General features: G+C 38.7%; 1 long non-coding RNA gene and 3 gene segments (V, D, J or C); 1 reads left to right on the top strand and 3 right to left on the bottom strand.

The window, feature by feature from the left end:
• Positions 1 to 29: 29 nt before the first annotated feature.
• LOC111191968 (uncharacterized) lies at positions 30 to 1,121 on the bottom strand. Its single transcript, XR_002649759.2, has 2 exons — positions 919 to 1,121; positions 30 to 243 (listed from the first exon to the last, which is right to left on the bottom strand). It is a non-coding gene; the product is annotated as an uncharacterized LOC111191968 (long non-coding RNA).
• Positions 1,122 to 16,329: 15,208 nt separating this feature from the next.
• Positions 16,330 to 16,811, bottom strand: LOC125799378 (immunoglobulin lambda variable 3-25-like). The segment is given in 2 exon segments: positions 16,330 to 16,631; positions 16,763 to 16,811. Coding segments are annotated over 2 exon segments (351 nt in total).
• Positions 16,812 to 17,427: 616 nt separating this feature from the next.
• On the top strand, positions 17,428 to 18,121 carry LOC125799377 (Ig kappa-b4 chain C region-like). The segment is given in 2 exon segments: positions 17,428 to 17,461; positions 17,796 to 18,121. Coding segments are annotated over 2 exon segments (360 nt in total).
• Positions 18,122 to 19,969: 1,848 nt separating this feature from the next.
• LOC125799494 (Ig kappa chain V-III region VH-like) lies at positions 19,970 to 20,652 on the bottom strand. The segment is given in 2 exon segments: positions 19,970 to 20,392; positions 20,586 to 20,652. Coding segments are annotated over 2 exon segments (405 nt in total).
• Between the last annotated feature and the right edge of the window lie 424 nt (positions 20,653 to 21,076).

Raw genomic sequence — 21,076 nt, 5'->3', positions numbered from 1 at the left:
CTCTGCGCTACATAAAAAGACAATTCAAGCAAAGAATACAAGTTTATTTAGAAAATTCCATATTTCCACAAAAAACAAACTATAACAGAACATGCTGCTGGGAGAGAGACTGTTTTAAAGCCCATGGTGCTTTAATGGGCAATCTGATAAAGCAGAGCAATAGTATGATTGGAAAAGGCCTTCCCCGCAACACTTGCACGATGTCTTTATTACCTCCACAGGATCTGGGTGGTATGAAGTCACCTGTAATGCAAAGCACAGACATACTGTCAGCTCTGAGAAACATTTTTTAAACGGTACAAAAAGCACCAAATGTTCATATCTACATTTAAGCCATTCACAATTACTACTACATCTTTAACCTCTTGGCTGACCCTAAACAATCTACCTGAATAAGTTAACCTCCTAAAAACCAAGCAAAAATTTAATATGATGGACAAATTAACACTTGACCTTCACATTCTACAAGTGGTTGGTATATCTGCTTCACTACAGACGACTAACTTTGGCCACTGGCTTAACCTACCTAGTGGGAAGCTAGCAACACATAGAATCATCTTAGGCTTACCTGAACTGTTTCACCTACGTACAAGATAACTAGGGTTAAATGTGGTTTAATTTTTTTTTTTTTCTCCCTGTCGATTAACTTTCCTAAACCACCTGCACTGTGTTTGAAACTGTATATACAAGGGTAAAACAGTTCTGTCTTCTATCCAACTCAAAGCCTTAAATAAGCACATCAGATCCTGGGCAGTAGCTACAGTAATTGTTAAAACAGAAAAGAAAACATTAACTAAACAGCTACTTAGCATTACTTGACGTACTGTTGTCTATCTAAGTTAGCAAGCTCGCTAGTTAGCGGTAGCTAACCTAACTGAATTGGAAGCCTCGCTAACTTGTATAAAAATAACTACTTACCCTCAAAATTAAAGATGTATTCCTCGACAAAAAGCTTGTAATCCTTTTCAACCTTCGATATTTTCGCTACTGATACCTCATCTATAATCAGTGAGATGTCGGAGAAAGAAATCAATAGAAGTTTGTGCAGAGACAGCAGTGAACTCCATTCTAGCGCCGCTGTGTTTACCCTGCTAAACCAAACCGGAAACACGTCATCAAGCTCTGTGAAAAGGGCCCGTTGCCTAGCAATGCCTCTATGCAAAGACCGCCTCTGCTTAACTGTGATGGGGAGAGAGCGCCATCTACCCTCCCCAGAGGGAGCAGAGCCAATTTTGCTCCCTCTAAGCACCGGCAGCTGACGGCAAAGCTGCATGAGCCCATTACAATTACACTTCTAAAGCACATTTTTAGTTATTGGAACAAATGATCAAATCGATTCAAATTATATTATAAACTGCCCATTCAAATAAAAATTGTAATATTATTATTTTAAGCCAGCTATTTTAATTTTATAGTGTTACAGATTTAAAGCAGCTGACCAATTCATAAGTGCCACACACTGCATCATATAATTTTTTATATTATCTTTATTTCCTATTTTTTACAGTGTACAGTTGGACCTAAGTCTTATAATTGTATATTTACAAAAAAAAGAATTCTTTACATTATATTTTTTGTTGAAAATAAGAAATTAATAAACAATGGTCCTAAGATATCAAACGTGGCCTTAATCAGCTGTGGGGGTATAACATCTAGTGGAGTGGTTGTTAGAGATTAGCACTAAGCCAAGTTCTGACATGGAAACCGATTCAAACTCTCTAAAAACACCTATGCATGACGGAGGAAGTGAACAGTCGAAACCAACGAAGGAAATAAGAGACCTAAAAGTCTCAGGCTTTCCAATAAAAAGTAAAAAAAAAAATCACAAAGGTCAGGAGATGGATGTCCTAAACCCAGAGATGGAAAAAGTACTGAAAAAATGTAATTGATTAAAAGTACCTTTACTTTGCTAAAATTCTACTCAAGTAAAAGTAAAAGTACCCGTCTAAAATTAAAAAAGTAAAAAAGTACTCCATTTAAAATGTACTCTGAGTAAAAGTTACATAGTTACTTTTAATTATTTGATGTAAAAACGTAAAACAAATAATAAATTAAATCGTTTTAAACTATTATTCCATATAATACTTTGGACCTTTCAGGCAGTTTTTGTTCAGACCACCGGATAAAACATTTTCAAGAACAAGTGGCATAAGTTTCAATGATCCATTTTTTTCTTTACTTTTAAAAGTTATGGTCATATAGTTGACTATAAACCGTATTTTTATAGTTTTATTCATTCAGTTTTATTCATTCACATTATTCAGTTTTATTCATTATTATTTTTTAAATTACCATTGCTATGCTTTAACTGCTATTTACATGTTTTTAACATTCAAGCAGATTGTTTAATGTTCCCAATAAAAACTTATAATTAAAAACATGAAAAAATACAAAATAATGTTGGTCGGCGCATGCGCAGTGTCGCAAAGAAGCACATATCGATGGGTAGCGTAACTCGACAGAACACTGGCTACTAAGCCATGCGGAGTCTTTGTGTATATACAGAGGTGTGCTATTCATCAAAGGTAAGTACTTTTTATCAAGTTTTTTTTATGTCAGCGCTCGGAGTTGAAGCTTGCGTTATAGGGTGGAAACAATTAAGCTTCTTGTGCACTTTTAAGTTATTAATGCCTCGTTTTAAATGTCAGGGCTCTCTGGATTCTAGCAAGGAGGTGTGGAGCTACTTTGAGCCTAAATAACGGTGGAAAGTTTAGACACTTATATTGAACCAACCCACCATACATGTTCAATTAAAGCATTATAGATATTTGTTAGTTTTATTTAGCCAGTCAATGTTAAAAAAACACACCTCACTTCCAGACCACCACGCCCATCAGCGTTAATATAATCCTAAATTTCCTCGCTATTTTAAGGACGTGTGCGCAAGGCATGAAAATAGACCGTTAAGGGGCTGTTAGATAGCACCCGTACACAGGGTGCACAATAGGGCCCTATCGCTTCATTAGACTGTCAATGTTGCACTACTGTCACAAGGGGGCGACATTCTTTTAATTAGAGCTCAGCTTGGTGTGCCAGAGTCAGTTTTTAAGATGGTAAGTTCATAAGATTCACATGTGGACTGTTGCAGGAGGTTGAAAGTTGAAGGTAATTGTAGAATATCAACACAAATTCAAACTACTAAAGAAACAACAGGTATTTAAATACTTGATTAAATGTTCTGTACAGACATTGCATCAGACATCTTTAGATACATAGTGTTGAGTACAGAAAATTACCTGACATAAAATGGCTGAAAAAAAGTCTAGATATTTTGTCCTTTTTACTGATTTTTTAAATTTAAATTTTAATGGAATACATTTGTTTTAACCATATTCAAATGAGACGAAGAATAAAATATAGATAAAAACAAGCAGAATTTAATATATGAATTGAATTAAACCATGACTCAGAAACATCACCTTCTAAGTGAAACAGTGCAGCTTTAGCGCAGGAGGTTTTTGTACAAAGACTGAATTTTCCATTACTTTTTTTTTTTAATAATATTTGAATTGCTACTAGTTGTGTACTGAGACCTGCTTGTGTTAAAAGTATCATCAGGATTTACACTTTAAAATATCCTCCAGATGCTTTTCTACTGTTATTTAACATTATATAATAATTATATATTTTTGTCTTTTAAACATTATGTCTACAGTAATTTTATATATGTTATATATTATATTAGTAAATCAAAGTCAATAGAATGTTACTGGTAAAGAAATAAGGATTTCATATTGTTTACAACAACACTCCTACATTAATTATGTTTGGTCAGCTATTTATTCTAAATACATAGCATTTCGTTCCATAATCATAAAAATGGTCTTTAGTAAAAAACTTGTATTTCCCTAATGTAATATCAGCCATATGTAAGTAAAATAGCAGTAGTGAATCTGAATGTAATGTTTTATTGATACATAACTAAAGTAGGTAGATGCATATTTTATGAAGTGGTCTACATGTGTGATACTGTAACGCGAGGTGAGACGGGAGGCGGACGTTTGAGCGGGTAAGACAAAACTTTAATAAATAACAAATAAACAAGTAAACAAAACAGGGGATTAACGAATATAAATATATAGACATAAACAAACAGGGAAAAACAAACAAAGAGCTAAGCTAAACAGATAAGTGGCTAAACTAAACAGATAATAACAAAACAGGGCTAGGGAATATATACAAGGATAAATACGTGGATATGTACAAACAAGGAAAATAACAAGACTAGAAATAAACGTGACAAAATATAAACTAGAAATAAACAAGAACGTAAGAACACAATAACATAGAAAGAGCAATGACGTGGCGTAATACACAATGAGAAAACGTGAACGTGACAGACAACAGAGGAAGGTGCAAAGACCGACTGTGATATGGTGGGTCCCCACACCAATCACCAACGATCCTGAAAGACAATTTTTAATATTTAATTAGGCAGGTTACCCCTGCTACTTACCGGCTTCCTTATGGAGTGGCAGCGCGCGGGTCACCCAGCTTTTATACCCTTAATGGGGTGGGAAGAAACCTTTGGTGCCGGGGGGGGGGGTTCCAGATTACCTGTGGGGGAAAAAGCAGAATTGTTAATTAAATGTGTATGTATATGTGTGTATTATACTTACCTGTCCTATAAGTCCTAGTATGTCGTATGAGTGAAGATAACCGGTTATGTGTATATTTGTTATATGTGTAATTGTTGGTAGCTGTTTCACCCATGTACTCTTTTGGTTTAGCCCGGGGGGTATTTAAGGGGTATAGGGTGAGCATTACGGGAGGAGAGGTAGATTGAGTTCTCTGAGACGGACATGTTTGCTGGAGCTAAAAAGCTTAAGAACTCTATTAAGGACTGGGTTAGCGTTCTTACCCTTAAGTCTTAACTAGTGGTAGCATTATCCACTTATCTCTGCCTACTCCTAAAAATAAGTGTATATAGTGTATTGTATTCTTTTTTTGTTTTTTTTTGTCAATAAACTGTTATAGCTGAACAGTTTACAACTGCTCCAAGCGCCTCCTTTGCCTTTACGTCGCTATTCGACAGCGGTACCTCCTGACCACACCACCCACACTACCACACCGACAGCAAACGTAGATAAACAGGTACTATTTATACTAAACATGAAACAATGAACACCTGGGGAGACAGGTAACGAGGGGCGGAGCTACAAATTAGACACACGAGATGGAAAAGTACTAGAGAAACACACTAGGAAACGGGGAAAACACAGGAAAACATAGCGAGGGCGTAACAGAAGCCCCTCCCTAAACGCGCAGCTCCCGAGGCGCGTAAAAACGAACCCCGGGGGCCGGCGGCGGGGAGAGGCCGGGAAACACAAGAGACGAGACCTGAGACTTAACATGGGGCAGAACAGGAGACTGGACCGAAGACCGGACAGGAAACTGGACAGAGAAAGGAGACTGAACCGGGGATGTGACTGGAGACTGGACATTGGGCGAGACAGGAGACTGGACAGGAAACTGGACAGGGGACGATGACTGGACGTGAGACATGACGGGTGACTGGACAGGACTAGACATGGGAACGGGAACAAAAACATTAACAGGAACAGACACGAAGACGGTGACAGGAACAGGCACAGAAAAACCAGACAAGACAGGAACCGGAACATAGACAGACACGGGGACCAGAACAGGAAGTGACATGGGGACCAGAACCACTTGGGGATGCCCAGGACTGGCTAAAGTCTGTGGGGTAGTCCATGGAGCCAGCCTGGGCAAAGTTCTTGGGCTGGAGTCCGGGGGCCTTGGGGTAGACCTGGGCACACGAGGCTTGGGGCAAAACTTAGTCCTGGGTGCCGGGATGGGCTTGGGTGTGGTGACGGGCCTCGCTGGCGACGCGACGGCTTGGGCAGCAGAAGCTGGAGGCGCGGCGACTCGGGCAGCAGGAGCTGGCGGCGCGGCGACTCGGGCAGCAGGAGCTGGCGGTGCGGCGACTCGGGCAGCAGGAGCTGGCGGTGCGGCGTCTCGGGCAGCAGGAGCTGGCGGCGCGGCGACTAGAGCAGCTGGGGCTGGCGGCGTGACGACGAGCATCGCTGGCGTCGACGCTGGAGCGGTAGGCACCGCTGGCATAGGAGCATGGACGGTGGGCACTGCTGGCATCGGCACATGGGCAGTGGACACCGCTGGCACAGGAACATGGACGGTGGGCACCGCTGGCACAGGAACATGGACGGTGGGCACCGCTGGCATCGGCACATGGGCGGTGGGCACCGCTGGCACAGGAACATGGACGGTGTCTGGCACCGCTGGCATCATAGCAGGAGCGGTGGACATCGCTGGCATCGTAGCAGGAGCGGTGGGCACCGCTGGCACAGGAACATAGGCGGTGGGCACCGCTGGCACAGGAACATTGGCGGTGGGCACCGCTGGCACAGGAACATTGGCGGTGGGCACCGCTGGCACAGGAACATTGGCGGTGGGCACCGCTGGCACAGGAACATAGGCGGTGGGCACCGCTGGCACAGGAACATTGGCGGTGGGCACCGCTGGCACAGGAACATTGGCGGTGGGCACCGCTGGCACAGGAACATTGGCGGTGGGCACCGCTGGCACAGGAACATTGGCGGTGGGCACCGCTGACCTTGGAGCATGGGCGGTGGGCACTGCTGAACTTGGAGCATTGGTGTTGGGCACCGCTGGCACAGGAACATTGGCAGTGGGCACCGCTGACCTTGGAGCATGGACGGTGGCGGGCACCGCTGACACAGGAACATTAGCGGTGGCGGGCACCGCTGACACAGGAACACTCACATGAACAGACTTGGACCCTTGGGCTGTAGGTGTCTGTGTGACGACTCGGGCTGCTGAAGACTGCACGGAGACTTGACTTAATTTCACCGCAGCGTATTCAGGTTCCGGGGTGGCAGTAGCAGTACAGTGTAGCGCCGTTGTCATGGGAACCCCGGAGCGAAGATCTGCTGCCGCTGCGGGTGACTGGAAGCGCTGCTCGGCGGCCGCCGTGGAAGCTGGGTCTGCAGCCGTAGAAGATGCGGGCGCCGTAGCAGCCAGAGAAACTTGACCCGTGGAAGCAGGAGATGCTAACTGCGTTAGCCGCGTAGCCGTGGGGATGCCTGGAGCTGCAGCCGCTGGAGAAGCTAGCTGCGTTAGCCGCGTAGCCGTGGGGATGCCTGGAGCTGCAGCCGCTGGAGATGCTAGCTGCGTTAGCCGCGTAGCCGTGGGGAAGCATCGAGCTGCAGCCGCCGGAGGAGCTAGCTGGTTAGCCTCAGAAGCTAGCTGCGGAGCCGACGAGGTGGAGCGCGCCCTGGGAGGCGGGTGGAGGATAGCCTCCGCAAGCGGCGGCAAGCGGGCTCTCATCGGACAGTACAACTCGTCCTCCGAACTGGACGCGGCTGCGAGGAGGTCCACGTAATCCCAGAAATAGTCCTCACAGTCCGCGTTTCTGCCTGCCTTGCCTACCTCGCGGTTCGGAGCGAGGCCGATGGCCCCAACCGTTAGCCCCCCCCCAAGAAAATCCTCCGAATTTTGGGACCTCTTAGAACGCCTAGCCCGAGGCCTTCTCCGGCCTCGAGGCCTCGGGTTTTCCTGCGCCGAGGTCCCAAAGGGGGCATGACGGATGGCCAGCCCGGATCCAACCCAAGGGTTTCCCGCATAAACGTCCATTGCGGTCGGTCTTTCTGTAACGCGAGGTGAGACGGGAGGCGGACGTTTGAGCGGGTAAGACAAAACTTTAATAAATAACAAATAAACAAGTAAACAAAACAGGGGATTAACGAATATAAATATATAGACATAAACAAACAGGGAAAACAAACAAAGAGCTAAGCTAAACAGATAAGTGGCTAAACTAAACAGATAATAACAAAACAGGGCTAGGGAATATATACAAGGATAAATACGTGGATATGTACAAACAAGGAAAATAACAAGACTAGAAATAAACGTGACAAAATATAAACTAGAAATAAACAAGAACGTAAGAACACAATAACATAGAAAGAGCAATGACGTGGCGTAATACACAATGAGAAAACGTGAACGTGACAGACAACAGAGGAAGGTGCAAAGACCGACAGCAAACGTAGATAAACAGGTACTATTTATACTAAACATGAAACAATGAACACCTGGGGAGACAGGTAACGAGGGGCGGAGCTACAAATTAGACACACGAGATGGAAAAGTACTAGAGAAACACACTAGGAAACGGGGAAAACACAGGAAAACATAGCGAGGGCGTAACAGATACTCCTTTAAGGACATCACACTATCCCTGATCTTGGTCCTAATCATAACTCTAGCCATAATCCTTGCCCTAACTCTAATTCTAACCCAACCTAAACCTCAGTCCAAAATCTAATCTTAATCAAATGTTTTGTAAGTGTTGTAAATGTTCAGTGACGCATTTTATTTGCAGCATTATGATCTTTATAATATTCTGAATGTATTCAGAAAATCCATTTCATGTTGTAGGTGTGTTACTGATAGTCAGGTTTTCCATATATATATATAAGTGATTTCTAGAGTTACTCTAAGAATGGAACCATGATTATTGACTGTAAATGATTAAATGTGTTGAGTCGGGTTGCTCCACTTAGTTATGCTTTATGAACATACAGTGTTTAAAAGGGAAGTGAAACAGACTAAGACACCTGCTTTCAGAGAACAGAAACCTCTGAGTTTCATCTCTCTCTTTCTGTCTCTCTCTCTCTCTCTCTGCAGGTGATACTCGGCCCACCCTCACAGTGTTGCCCCCCTTCAGTGCTGCCTCAGAAAACCTCTTACAGGACAGAACAGAACAGAAACCTCAGAGTTTTATTACTCGCTCTCTTTCTCTCCCTCTTTCTCTCTTTCTTGCTCTCTCTTTCTCTGCTTTTTGAATTCATGTCCTAATCAAATGGCAAACTATTGGTTTAATTAAAAAACAAATAGGAGTCATGTGGTAAGTCAAGCAAACTGCTCCATAAAACAATCTGCATGTTGGGCAAGGGGTAGGGCAGATTACGGTGGAAGTTGGGGTTGAACTTGGTGGTGTAATTAATTGCGTTAAAAAAATAACAAAGCGTTACTGATTCAAAATGAATTGTGTGGGTTTAAATGTTGACAGCCTTTACTTTATGATTATAGTACTCTAGATGTTCTAAATCAGGACTGTTTGTAAACTGTGTACCTTGGCAACAACAATAAGAACAATAAAAAGTGTGTGTGTCCATGCTTTTGTTGCCTTTCAGTGCTCAGTGTTGTCTTCCCCTTCAATACCTGTATCTGCAGCAGGGCATTATCAGTTCTTTTGATTTTATATTTTATGATATTTCACTAAATAAACACATCAATATGCAGTTCAGGTCATGTTTCCTCTAATGATAACAAATTCCTGAATCTTAGGGCTAGACTTTACTGATGGTCAGAGTGAAGTCTGTGTGGCTTACACTTTCACTATGGCAGACCCTAAAAAACGTTCAATATTGCATAATCAGGTTGACCAGGACCAGAACCGGAGGTGACAAGTAATAAAGTACAAACACTTGATTACCTTATTTAAGAAGTAATTTTGGTTATCTACTATACTTTACTGGAGTAATACATTTTCAGATTACTCTTTACTGTAAGGGTTCAGCCTGCACCATCTGCTGCCAGCAGAAGGCGGCAGCAACGAGGCACTCTTTCCCAGAGTTCCGGAGTAATCAGTAGAGGTGGGCGATACAGGGAATTTTGGTATCGATCCAATACCAAGTAAATGCAGAGCCAGTATTGCCGATATCGATACTGATACCGATACTTTTTAATATTTAAGCTTTATACATGCAAATGATCCAAAAATCCAGGATATAATTTTGCCAAACATTGTAAGTGATAGCAAAATACTTTATTACAATCAACATTTTTTGTTTAGAAACAATGGAACAGTAACAAAACAAAGTTTGCCTTAACATTAGGAAAATATATGTCTTTAAAAAAATAAAATAAAAATTCTACCCTCACTAGACATCTTTTCTAATTCTAGACATCTTTTCTAAAAAAAAAGGAATTGTCTTTCTTTCAGTGCAGTTCTTTCAGTTTTTTTTTGTAAAAAAATATCACTCAACACAAATCTCCTGAGGTAGATTCGTGTCAACTCATGGAGAGCGCTGAGTGGGCGGGGCCAGGCTGAGCCACGTGACGCATGTGCAACAACAAGAGACCAGAGAGTAGACTGTGGTGAATCTCGTGCGAAGCAGTCAGTGCGTGCGGCAGAGAAAAAAGCTTGAATATCGATATTTTTACATGAGTATTGCTCAATACCAATACCAGCGTTGGTATCGATATTATCGATATTTGGATCGATCCGCCCACCTCTAGTAATCAGTGCCAATCAGCTTCACCTGCAGGTTCCTGTATTTAAGGCTGTGTTTCCTGCTTGCCTTTGTCACACCTTTTTTTATTATTATTATTTTTTTTGAGAGGTGACTGGTAAGGTTGCACAAGCCAGCAAAAACCAAAGCAAAGCAAAAAGAAAAGAAAAAAAGAAGGAAACATTTATGTCAGTTGTCTGGGTTTCTGGGAAAAGCTTTTCAGTTTGAGACACACCTCATATTGTGTCTCCTTTGTTTGTTTTCCCACCTTTTGCCCTACTAGCACTCTTGAGGGTGCCTTTTCTGTTTTCAGCAGTTGTCTCTATGTGGTGCAGTGATGGTGCAGTAGAAGAGCATTGGGCTTGTGAGGAATAGTGTGCTGGTTGAAAACCAGCTCCAGGCAGGTACACCACAAGTGTAAAAATCCCTTCAACAAATGTACTTCTATCAGTTACATTTTATTATTTCTCTTACTACAACAAAAAAATATTTTATTATTTTCTAATTAAACCTAATTGTTTCTTTTGGAATACAGGCACTTTAAGTTTTAGGGCCATTCTCATGGGTTTTTCTCTCTGCTTGGGTGCGTCCTGTAACATTACTTCTACTCCTCACATTTTCACACAGTTATCTAAACCTTTTACTTCTTGTATTTTACAAATAGCCTTGTTACTCCTATTGAATTTCAGCTTGTACTTATTCTCGTTTGATTGTTTCTTGTCATTTAAAAAGAAAACCTATCCAGGTAAATCGCTATATCCGGATTAAGTGACTCTGATTGTGGTTGGATGAGAAGTATAAACATATTCCACCTCAACATGCTATTGGTTTATACTCGATCGATTACACCTGCACACGTCACGCCCACACTCCAGCAGGAACATAGCAGACGTATGTAGTCTAGTATGAAGATAATCTGTGCAGAGGCTCAAGAGAACTCAAGAGAAATGTCCCAACTAAGCTTCTTTAATATATTTACATTCTACTAAAATGGATTCATTTTCAAAGGGCAGATATATAGCTGAAACAGGGAGCCTAGTGCATCCCACAGTTTTCAACGTTAACATTTAAATATAATGTTATAGTCATTATGGCTTTTAGAAAAATGTGTTTTGGGGAGGAGACGGGGGTAGTGCACTTTACGTTCCTGTTTTGTGGCCTAAGCTTTTGTCATTAATGGCATTTTTCACCACTTACCTTACTTTTACTTTAAGTAGTTTTGAAACAAGTACTTTTAAACTTTTACTTCAGTAAAAAGCTTGAGTTAAGTATTTTAAACCTTAGTATCTATACATCAGCCTGAGTAATGAATGTAAATACTTACATTTTACTTTAGTGTTTTAGTTTATTTATACAAACCATTGCTGGATCATGTTTACAGGTAAGTGTGACAGTGTAATCAGGCTGCTCTCCGGACTGAAATACCACAACCTGACTAAAGAGTCTATGGAGAGAAAGGAGCAGAAACTTCATTAACATAATTATTACAAAATTTCTGAGAGAAATTACACTAAGTGATATCAAACATAAAACATATTTCAGATTCTACACTAAAACAGTCTCACAAATACTTCTAGCTAAATGTTTAATGACTGACATAAAATAAAGGAATAAACATTTCTTACTAGAGGTGCAGTTGATGATTATCCAGATAAAGATGGTGGTGAAAGTTATGATGGATGTTTGATCTGTGATTAGGTAGAACAGCTGTAAACCATAGACCAGCTACTTTCCAGCAGTCTTCAGCTCCAACCACCAGCCTATCCCACCTGATCCATTTAATAACTTTCTCCAGAAATGCTTGAGGGTGTGTAAGGTTTGGAATGGAGGTGTAACCTACAGGATGGCAGCTCTTCAGGAGCAGGATTGGTGACCCCTGCACTAGACTATGTGCATTTCAAGTCTAGGTTTCATGCCACAGTCTTCCCTGTATGTATGACTGTGTGTTTATTTAAACGATTCCATCTAAACTAAACTACTCTAAAGCTTTTAAAGTAGAAAAAACATCTACAGAGCACAAGTTCTAGAAAAAATAAAAAAAAAAATATTTTTTTTTATCAGAGCCACTCACATAGTGAAACATACTCTTGGTTCCAGCTGCAGCAGAACAGTGTAGTGCAGCACAGTGTGACTGAGGGAGGTTTTTGTACAGTGCTTTTTCACTGTGTGAACACATAGCTTCCACTGATCGAATGCTGACTCTGACAGTAGTAATCTCCAGCATCTTCAGGCTGGACTCCACTGATGGTCAGAGAGAAATCAAGGCCATTCCCTCCAGATGAAGGATGACCACCACCACCACTGAATTTTGAAGAAACTCCAGAAAACCTTTCATCAGAATAGTATATTAGAAGCTTGGGTTCTTCTCCAGCCTTCTGAAGGTACCAAGATGTATAATAACGGCCCTTGGAAGATGTCCCTTGCTCATACCTATAAACCACTGTGTTAAATTTACAGTCAATACTGACTGAATCACTGAGCTGAACTAATTTAGCTTCAGACTGAGTTACTACAACCTCGCCCATTGAACCTGCAAATACAAAAAAACAAAACAAAAACAAAAAAACATCATGGCTACAATTTTATTCTACTTTACAAAATTCTTCTAGATAAGACTATTACAATTAATATATAATAAAATAAATAGAAACATACATTACATAAATTCATTGTCTTACCCAAAGTACATGTAAAAAGCATCCAAATGAAGATAGAGATCAAAGTAATGATGACTGTTTGGTCTGTGAACATGTAGAAGAGATCTTAGGTCATGATGAGTTAAACTAACAGAGCTATAAACTCTCCCAGATCGCTGAAGCATGAACTGCTAATGCAAATTATCTCCAGCATAAAAATAATCTTCCTGAGTGCAGTAATAGACAAAGCTTAATTATTAACTACAATTCTAGCTAAAAAAATATGATTTCCCTTCCTTAATTGCTTGTATTAATTATATTACTGTTTATTGACCGTATTTTTATTTTATTCTGTTAGGTAACACTTTATTTAAAGGTCCACTTTCACATGTTTTATATCATACATTAAGATATTTGTTTATTAAAGCCAACATTAAACATTCATATCTGTGAATAATTTATTTACCATGATCCGTATTAGAAAATAATTGTTTCGTTTTTTTTTTATTGCATTTTTAAAGATTATTAATTATTAAGACACAAAACCACCAGAAATGTACCAGGATAAGGCAAATTAATAGTTGTGGAAGGATAAGGAAAATGAATAATTGTGGCAGGATAAGGAAAATAAATAGTTGTGTCAGGATAAGGCAAATTAATAGTTGTGTCAGGATAAGGCAAATTAATAGTTGTGTCAGGATAAGAAAAAAAACGAATAGTTGTGTCAGGATAAGGAAAATAAATAGTTGTGTCAGGATAAAGGAAATTAATAGTTGGGTCAGGATAAGGAAATTTATGGTTGGGTCACAATAAGGAAAATTAATAGTTGAACCAGGATAAGGAAATTTATAGTTTGGTCAGGAAAAAGGAAATTAATAGTTGGGTCAGGATAAAGGAAATTAATAGTTGGGTCAGGATAAAGGAAATTAATAGTTGGGTCAGGATAAAGGAAATTAATAGTTCAGTCAGGATAAAGAAATTAATAGTTGAGCCAGGATAAGGAAATTAATAGTTGAGCCAGGATAAGGAAATTAATAGTTGAGCCAGGATAAAGGAAATTAATAGTTGAGCCAGGATAAAGGAAATTAATAGTTGAGCCAGGATAAGGAAATTAATAGTTGAGCCAGGATAAAGGAAATTAATAGTTGGGTCAGGATAAGGAAAATTAATAGTTGTGACAGGATAAGAAAAAAATAATAGTTGTGTCAGGATAAGGAAAATTAATAGTTGTGTCAGGATAAGGGAAATTAATATTTGTGGCAGGATAAGGGAAATTAATATTTGTGTCAGGATAAGAAAAAAAATAGTTGTGTCAGGATAAGGAAAATAAATAGTTGGGTCAGGATAAGGAAAATAAATAGTTGGGTCAGGATAAGGGAAATTAATACTTGTGCCTGGATAAGGAAAATTAATAGTTGGGTCAGGATAAGGACATCCAGCTTCTAGGTAACTAGTTATCTAAATGAATTTTCGTTCATTATAGCTCACAGTAAGTCCTGCAATCCTAAATTAATAAACACAATTTGAAAATGAAATAGTTATTGGCTTATCAGGTACAACAGGGTAAGTTGAATTTTTTTTTTTAGACCTTGACTGTCTATCTAGCTTATTCTAAAGTTAAGCTAACTGACTGTCTCAAGCTGCATTTTATTAAGAACACAGTCCATCTGTGTGTTTTGATACGGAGACGTGTCTTTTTAAACTGCTATCAGAAACATGGTTAGCTCCGTTACCTTTCTTTTTTAAAATCGCCGTATATCCATATTTATTTTACGTCAGCTAGCTGCTGCAACACACTGCCAAAACTCTAAAAAGAGCATGTGCAGATCCCCCCCTTGCGATAAAGTAGTAACGCGACTGGGCGCCTATTTCCAGTCATGCAAGACCAGCCTTCCATCTGTTTAAAAGTGGAGAGACCAAAATACTTGAAAACAAACGTTGGATTACCATTTTAAAAATATATTTTAAATCATTGATAAAATCTAATTTAACCCTTGTGTGGTGTTTGGGTCTGTGGGACCCGTTTTCATTTTTCATCAAATGATACTAAAAAAATATTTTTTCTAACTCAAACTCATTGGCATTGTCTCATTTTTGGTGAAGAACATATATCAAAACACATTTTCTATAAACACACACTGTATAACCCCCCCCCTATATATTTATATTACATACAGTATGTTTTGCCAAGGGCTAATAAACATTGATTAATTTGTAAATTTGAAACTAAACAAATTTTCTACTCATATCTTGAGTTAAATTCATTTTCTTTTACATTTATTTAAAAAACTAATAAAAAAAAGAGTAGCACTTTTTAAAGAAATGTAACATAAGAAAGGTAAAGGGAAAATATTAACCATGTAAGCTGTTTATATTGCTTGCAATTTAGGTGAAGCAAGCATGTGTAAAGCATTTAAATGTAAAATTGCTTAATTTTGCTGAATTAAATACAAGTAACAAAGTAAACGAGTAACAAAAATATGAACACCACACAAGGGTTAAATAGCGAGAGGGGGCTTCCCCAGTAGCACACGGACTCCTCTCCATGCTCCACAAAACCAGCAAGCTGATTGGCTGTTTCTCCTAAAAGGTGGAACTTTATCCTTCAACCAGCACCATGATTGGCATTAAGAGATTTCCCATTCACACAGCGGTCAGTGGCCTGTCTCCTCATTAATAGTACAGCTGAGCTGATTCGGGGCTACTAAATAATAATTTGCACCCCAGAAGCCCAGACCAGGCTCCCCTGATCAGTAAGGCATAATAAACATGTAAAACTAATTAATTATAAACTGTGTTAGTATATAAATGGTCTGTTATTTAGTATCTGAATTTACAATCATTATCAGTTGTAACAAAATCAAACTCTTTTTATTACAAAGTTTATTGAACCGCTGAGTGTAGTTTATCACTTCTTCAGTTCACATCTCATTATGCCCATACTCAGAAATAATGGTTCCTGTTATTCTAGATCTCTCATTTTTTAATGTAAGTTCAGTTTAAGTTAGTAAACACTGTTTTGAAGATTGATCTTACCATTGAGAAACAAACATCTGCTTAATGTGTTTCTACTTTCAGCCACTTTAATTTGTCACTGTATACTGTAATTTATCACGGTGTGATGATGGATAGAATATTTTAACAACATTTCGTATTTGATTCAAACCATTTTAATTATCTGTGATGTCGAGATTTATACTCCTTCGTTATTCAGTTATAGTTATATAAAAACAAAAATGAATTAAAGTGTTGTATATGTGCATGTCTGCAGTTTTGTTTGAGTTTGTGCAACTTAATTCCACTTTGTGACTCGTATCATGATCTCCTCCAGCTGCAGCTGTGCAGTTTCTGTTCAGTCTGACTGAGGGAGGTTTTTGTACGATGCTTTTTCACTGTGTAAACCCTGCACTACTATAGTAACCCGCACAGTAATAATCTCCTGCATCCTCAGCCTGGACTCCACTGATGCTCAGTTGAAAGTTAAGTCCAGAATATGAACCTCTGAATCTTCCAGGGACTCCAGACCAGCGGTGGTTTCCCTCATTTATCAGTAGTTTAGGAGCTTCTCCAGGTTTCTGCAGATACCAACTCATATATTCACGAACTCCATCAGTTCCAGTACAGCTAATAGAAACACTCTTTCCTGCTTCAACCGACAGAAACTCGGGAGTCTGAGTCTCTTGGTGTGAAACTGAAGAAAGAGGGAAAGAAGAAATTAGAGAATAAATATGATCTCAGAAATAGTAAATAATATTAATTAAATTAAAATTATATTACCCCAAACAGCACTTTAGAAGAGTCTAGAAATGAATATTCTCTCACCTTGAGGGAAGATTGTCAGTGTGGTCAGCAGTAGAATCAGTGGGATCATCATTGCTGTACAGTGTGTGTGTGTGTGAGAGAGAGAGAAAAATTCTGAAATAACTGAAATCTCCAGTGCTGATCACACTAGCGCTCTTTAAGTTTGTGAAGTTGTGAACATGCAAAATCTTCATCTATGAACTGCATTTCCTGTAATTCACACTTTTAAGTGCTGCTGGGTTCTAAAATATTAGAGGTAGTACCTCAGAAGTTTTTTTTCAGTATCTTTAGTTAAGGTATGTATTTGTACCATATTCCTTTTCAGTTGTTTTTCCAAACATCTAAGAGACCTAGTTTGACCTTAAAGTTCAAGTTGTATCTTTTAGGATACATTTGTAAAGTAGTAAAGTACCTTTTTTCTCGGAAAGTGCATTAAAGGATGTTTTTTTCGAGATTTTTGTCTTATGTACTCCGTATGTCCTTTCCGATACTGATGTTACTGATAATCTGTTAAAAGTTTATTTCATCTAAAAAAAATCTTTATAAAATATTATGAATGTTTTATCTTTTAAATGACTTTTTTTAAATGACTTTTAAATGACTATACATTTTCTGATTCTGTTTTTTTATATTTAATCACAAAATTATTGCCTTACTTATTTACAGAAGCTTAAAAGGTCTTAAAAATGATTGATCATATGATCGATAATCCGTTTTATGGTCAGGTCTGATCTGTTCTTTATCTGTTTTGAAATAAGCTCAGATATAAAACACTGTATAAAATACCAGGATGCTGATTGTTTTTTTTTTATTGGTTTTGATAATATTAAGTAATTAGAGACTCTCTACTCATTTAAAAAGGTTGATTATTTACTGTAAATGATGAAAAGTGTTTGAATGGGCTGCTGCACTCAGTTCTGCTTTATTAACATATAGAGTGTTGAAGGGAAGTGAAAACATCTGAAATAAACCTCTGATAGAGAACAGAAACTTCATCTCTCTTTCTCTCTCTCTCTCTTTCTCTCTCTCTCTCTCTCTCTCTCTTTCTCTGCAGGTGACACTCGGCCCACCCTCACAGTGTTGCCCCCCTCCAGTGCTGAGCTGCAGCAGGGGAAGGCTACACTGGTGTGTGTGGGCAGTAAGGGTTTTCCCTCAGACTGGAAGCTGAGCTGGAAGGTGGGCGGGGTCAGTCCGAGCTCAGGTGTGAGTGGGGGCGGGGCTGTGCTGCAGGAGGAAAACGGTCTCTACAGCTGGAGCAGCACCCTGACCCTCACTGAGCAGCAGTGGAGGACCACCGGAGCAGTGAGCTGTGAGGCCAACAGGAGCAACCAACCCCCAGTTACCTACAGCCTCAACAAACAGCAGTGTCCTGATTACTGATACACACACACACACACTTAAACACACACACACACACAGACACACACACACACACACACACTTAAACATACACGTATAATATCTATCAGTCTGCTGTTTTTGAGTGTTTCTGCTTCTTTATCATTTCTGTATTTTCTAGTCATCAGTTCTGAGCTCTCTGTTCATTCAGAGCTTTAATTCTGTGCTTTAATAAAACTTTCTGAATCAAGACTGTATTAAAATCTGAATGAAGTACAGCTGAAATTGGTACAGTGGTGCAGCAGGAGTTGTGGAAGGTTGTGGGGTTTTAATAGTTACTGTCTGTAAAAGTCTGATGTGGCTTTTCTCTGAAGCCTCTGCTTTCCTTGCTGGTCTCACAAAATTACACACATAGTAGTGTGTGTGTGTGTGTTTCCTGTAGTAGATTAGTTTACTGTTGATGGAGTATTTTAAAGATAACTCACTCCCACTAACACACATTGCTTCTTTCTGTACAACAATACTGGATTCTTATCAAACAGATTAAAATATGGGCTGTAAATGTGACAATTTTTCAAATTACACACTAAATGTCCAACAAAGCTGAACAATCAGAAGAAGCGTCTGTTCTACTGATGAGAATTCATGCAGTCTATATATCTTTCAAAGGTGTCAAAAATATTCCCATTTATTACTCAGGTAGAAGTGAAGACTAGGATTTAAAATACGTCTGTAAAAGTTGAAGGATCAATGCAAGTTTTTTCCTTAAGTAAAAATGTAAAAGTACTGGTTTCACAACTACTGAAAGTATTAAAGAAAAAGTAATGTAAGGGGAAAATGCCATTAGGGACAAAATGTTACGCTGCACCACAAGAGCCTATAGTGCACCTTATAGAACCTTCCCTCCCCAAAACACATTTTTCTAAAGGCCATAATGACTAAAATGTACATTTGGGATGATCTTAGTTCCATATTTCAGCCGCATATATGCCCATTGAAAATTAATGCATTTTAGTAGAATGTAAATATACTAAAGAAGCTTAGTTGGGACATTTCTCTCGAGTTCTCTTGGTTCTCTGCACGGTTTATCTTCATACAAGGCTACATACGTTTGCTATGTTCTTGGTGGAGTGTGACGTGACATGTGCAGTTGTGATGGATCACATATAAAAAAGGTGTTGGACCACAGTCAAATTCACTCTATCTGGATGAAGTGATTCATTTGGACAGGGTTTTTCTAAACATTGAAAGCAGAAATGTAAACAAAACTAAAATTAAATGAATAATGAGGCGATTTTTAAAATGAAAGAAGTAATAACAAAGTATTTGTTCTTCATTACATGACACCTCATTTGTCTTTTCATGAGTGGAAGTTGATGAATCATATGTGTGTTTGTGTGTGTGGGTACTGTATTAATGTAACCAGGTGCTCTGCTGTATTACTGCTAATAATAATAATAATAATAATAATAATAATAATAATAATAATAATAATAATAATAATAATAATAATTGCCTTTACTTAATAATACAACCTTTTGTAACCACTTTTCTAACTGAGAGAGGTATTTGGGATGAAGAAAAAACGAAAAAATATTTTTCCAACTTTTTACCTTTTTTACCTTATTTGAAATTAGATGTTCTTTAGACTGTTAAAATCTATCTATGGACTGATAAAAAATTCTCTAAAATGACCTGTAGGAAAGTACTTTTACCTTGACCTAGGTAAGAACTAAAGTCTAAATTAGTAACAATGTAATCACTTTTCACTTATTTTTTAGTGGCAATAAAAAGTGAGAGTGTAAACGTATCATTTTAATTATTTTATATTTCTATTACAACCCTATCACTCTTCAGTAGAAAGATTAGGGAGCATTGATCTGCATCATCTTCCTCTTTCAGTATCTGCAGCTGCAGTGTAGAGTCAGACTGAAGGAGGTTTTTGTACGATGATATTTCACTGTGTGAACACCCACACAAAGTTTGGGGACTCTCCTATGTTATGTTGACTCTGACAGTAATAAACTCCTGAATCTTCAGGCTGGACTTTACTGATGGTCAGAGAGAAATCTATCTTGTTTCCATTCTCACTTCCACTGAATCTAGAAGAAACTCCAGAAGCTCTTTCATCAGTGTGATATATCAGGAGTTTAGGAGCTTCTCCAGGAATCTGATGATACCAGGATATACAGCGCTTTTTTGTATCTTTGTTAAAACAGTCAATTGCTGGATCATGTTTACAGGTAATAGTGACGGTGTGATCAGGCTGCACTGTCTGATCTCCAGACTGAGTTAAAACCTGTCCTAAAGAGTCTGTGGAGAGAGAGGAGGAGAGACTGCATTAACTCACATCATTAAACCACATGATCTGTTTATTCTGAGAGAAATTAAACTGTGAGAGATATCACATATTAAACATTTCAGATTCAGCACTGAAATTAAAATATCAGAAATATCAAAATGCTGAATCTAATGGAATAAAAATGAACAGATAAACATTTCTTACTGGAGGTGCAGGTGATGATCATCCAGGTGAAGATGATGATGAAAGTCATGATGGCTGTTTGATCTGTGATCATGTAGAACAGTTCTAAATTTAAACTCTCTCAGAGCGCTGAAGCATGAGCTGATAATGCAAAGTGTCTTTCAGCATGAAAATCATCTTCCTGATCACAGTAACAGACAAAGTTTAATTATTAATTAACTGTAACTAAACCATTACTATTAAAATCATATTTACATATTCCTGTTTGGAATTTTACTTACTGTATTAGTTTTACTATTTTATAGCTGTAGATTTATCAATTTTAGGCTTTTTCTTCTTTATTCAATAACACTTTATTTTAAACACCAGTTTCACTTATTGGGGGGATTTTAAGATATTTAGTCAGTATAAGGTATAATAAACATGTGTAACTGATTCATTTACTATGACCTGTGTTAGCTTATAAATGGTGTGTTTTATAGTAATTTAATTCAAAATCATTATTAGTTGTA

The sequence above is a fragment of the Astyanax mexicanus genome, chromosome 3 (assembly GCF_023375975.1).
Source record: "Astyanax mexicanus isolate ESR-SI-001 chromosome 3, AstMex3_surface, whole genome shotgun sequence".
Lineage (NCBI taxonomy): Eukaryota > Metazoa > Chordata > Actinopteri > Characiformes > Acestrorhamphidae > Astyanax > Astyanax mexicanus.
Note: the sequence above shows the minus strand (reverse complement) of the source record. Positions and strands in the feature narration are given on the sequence as shown.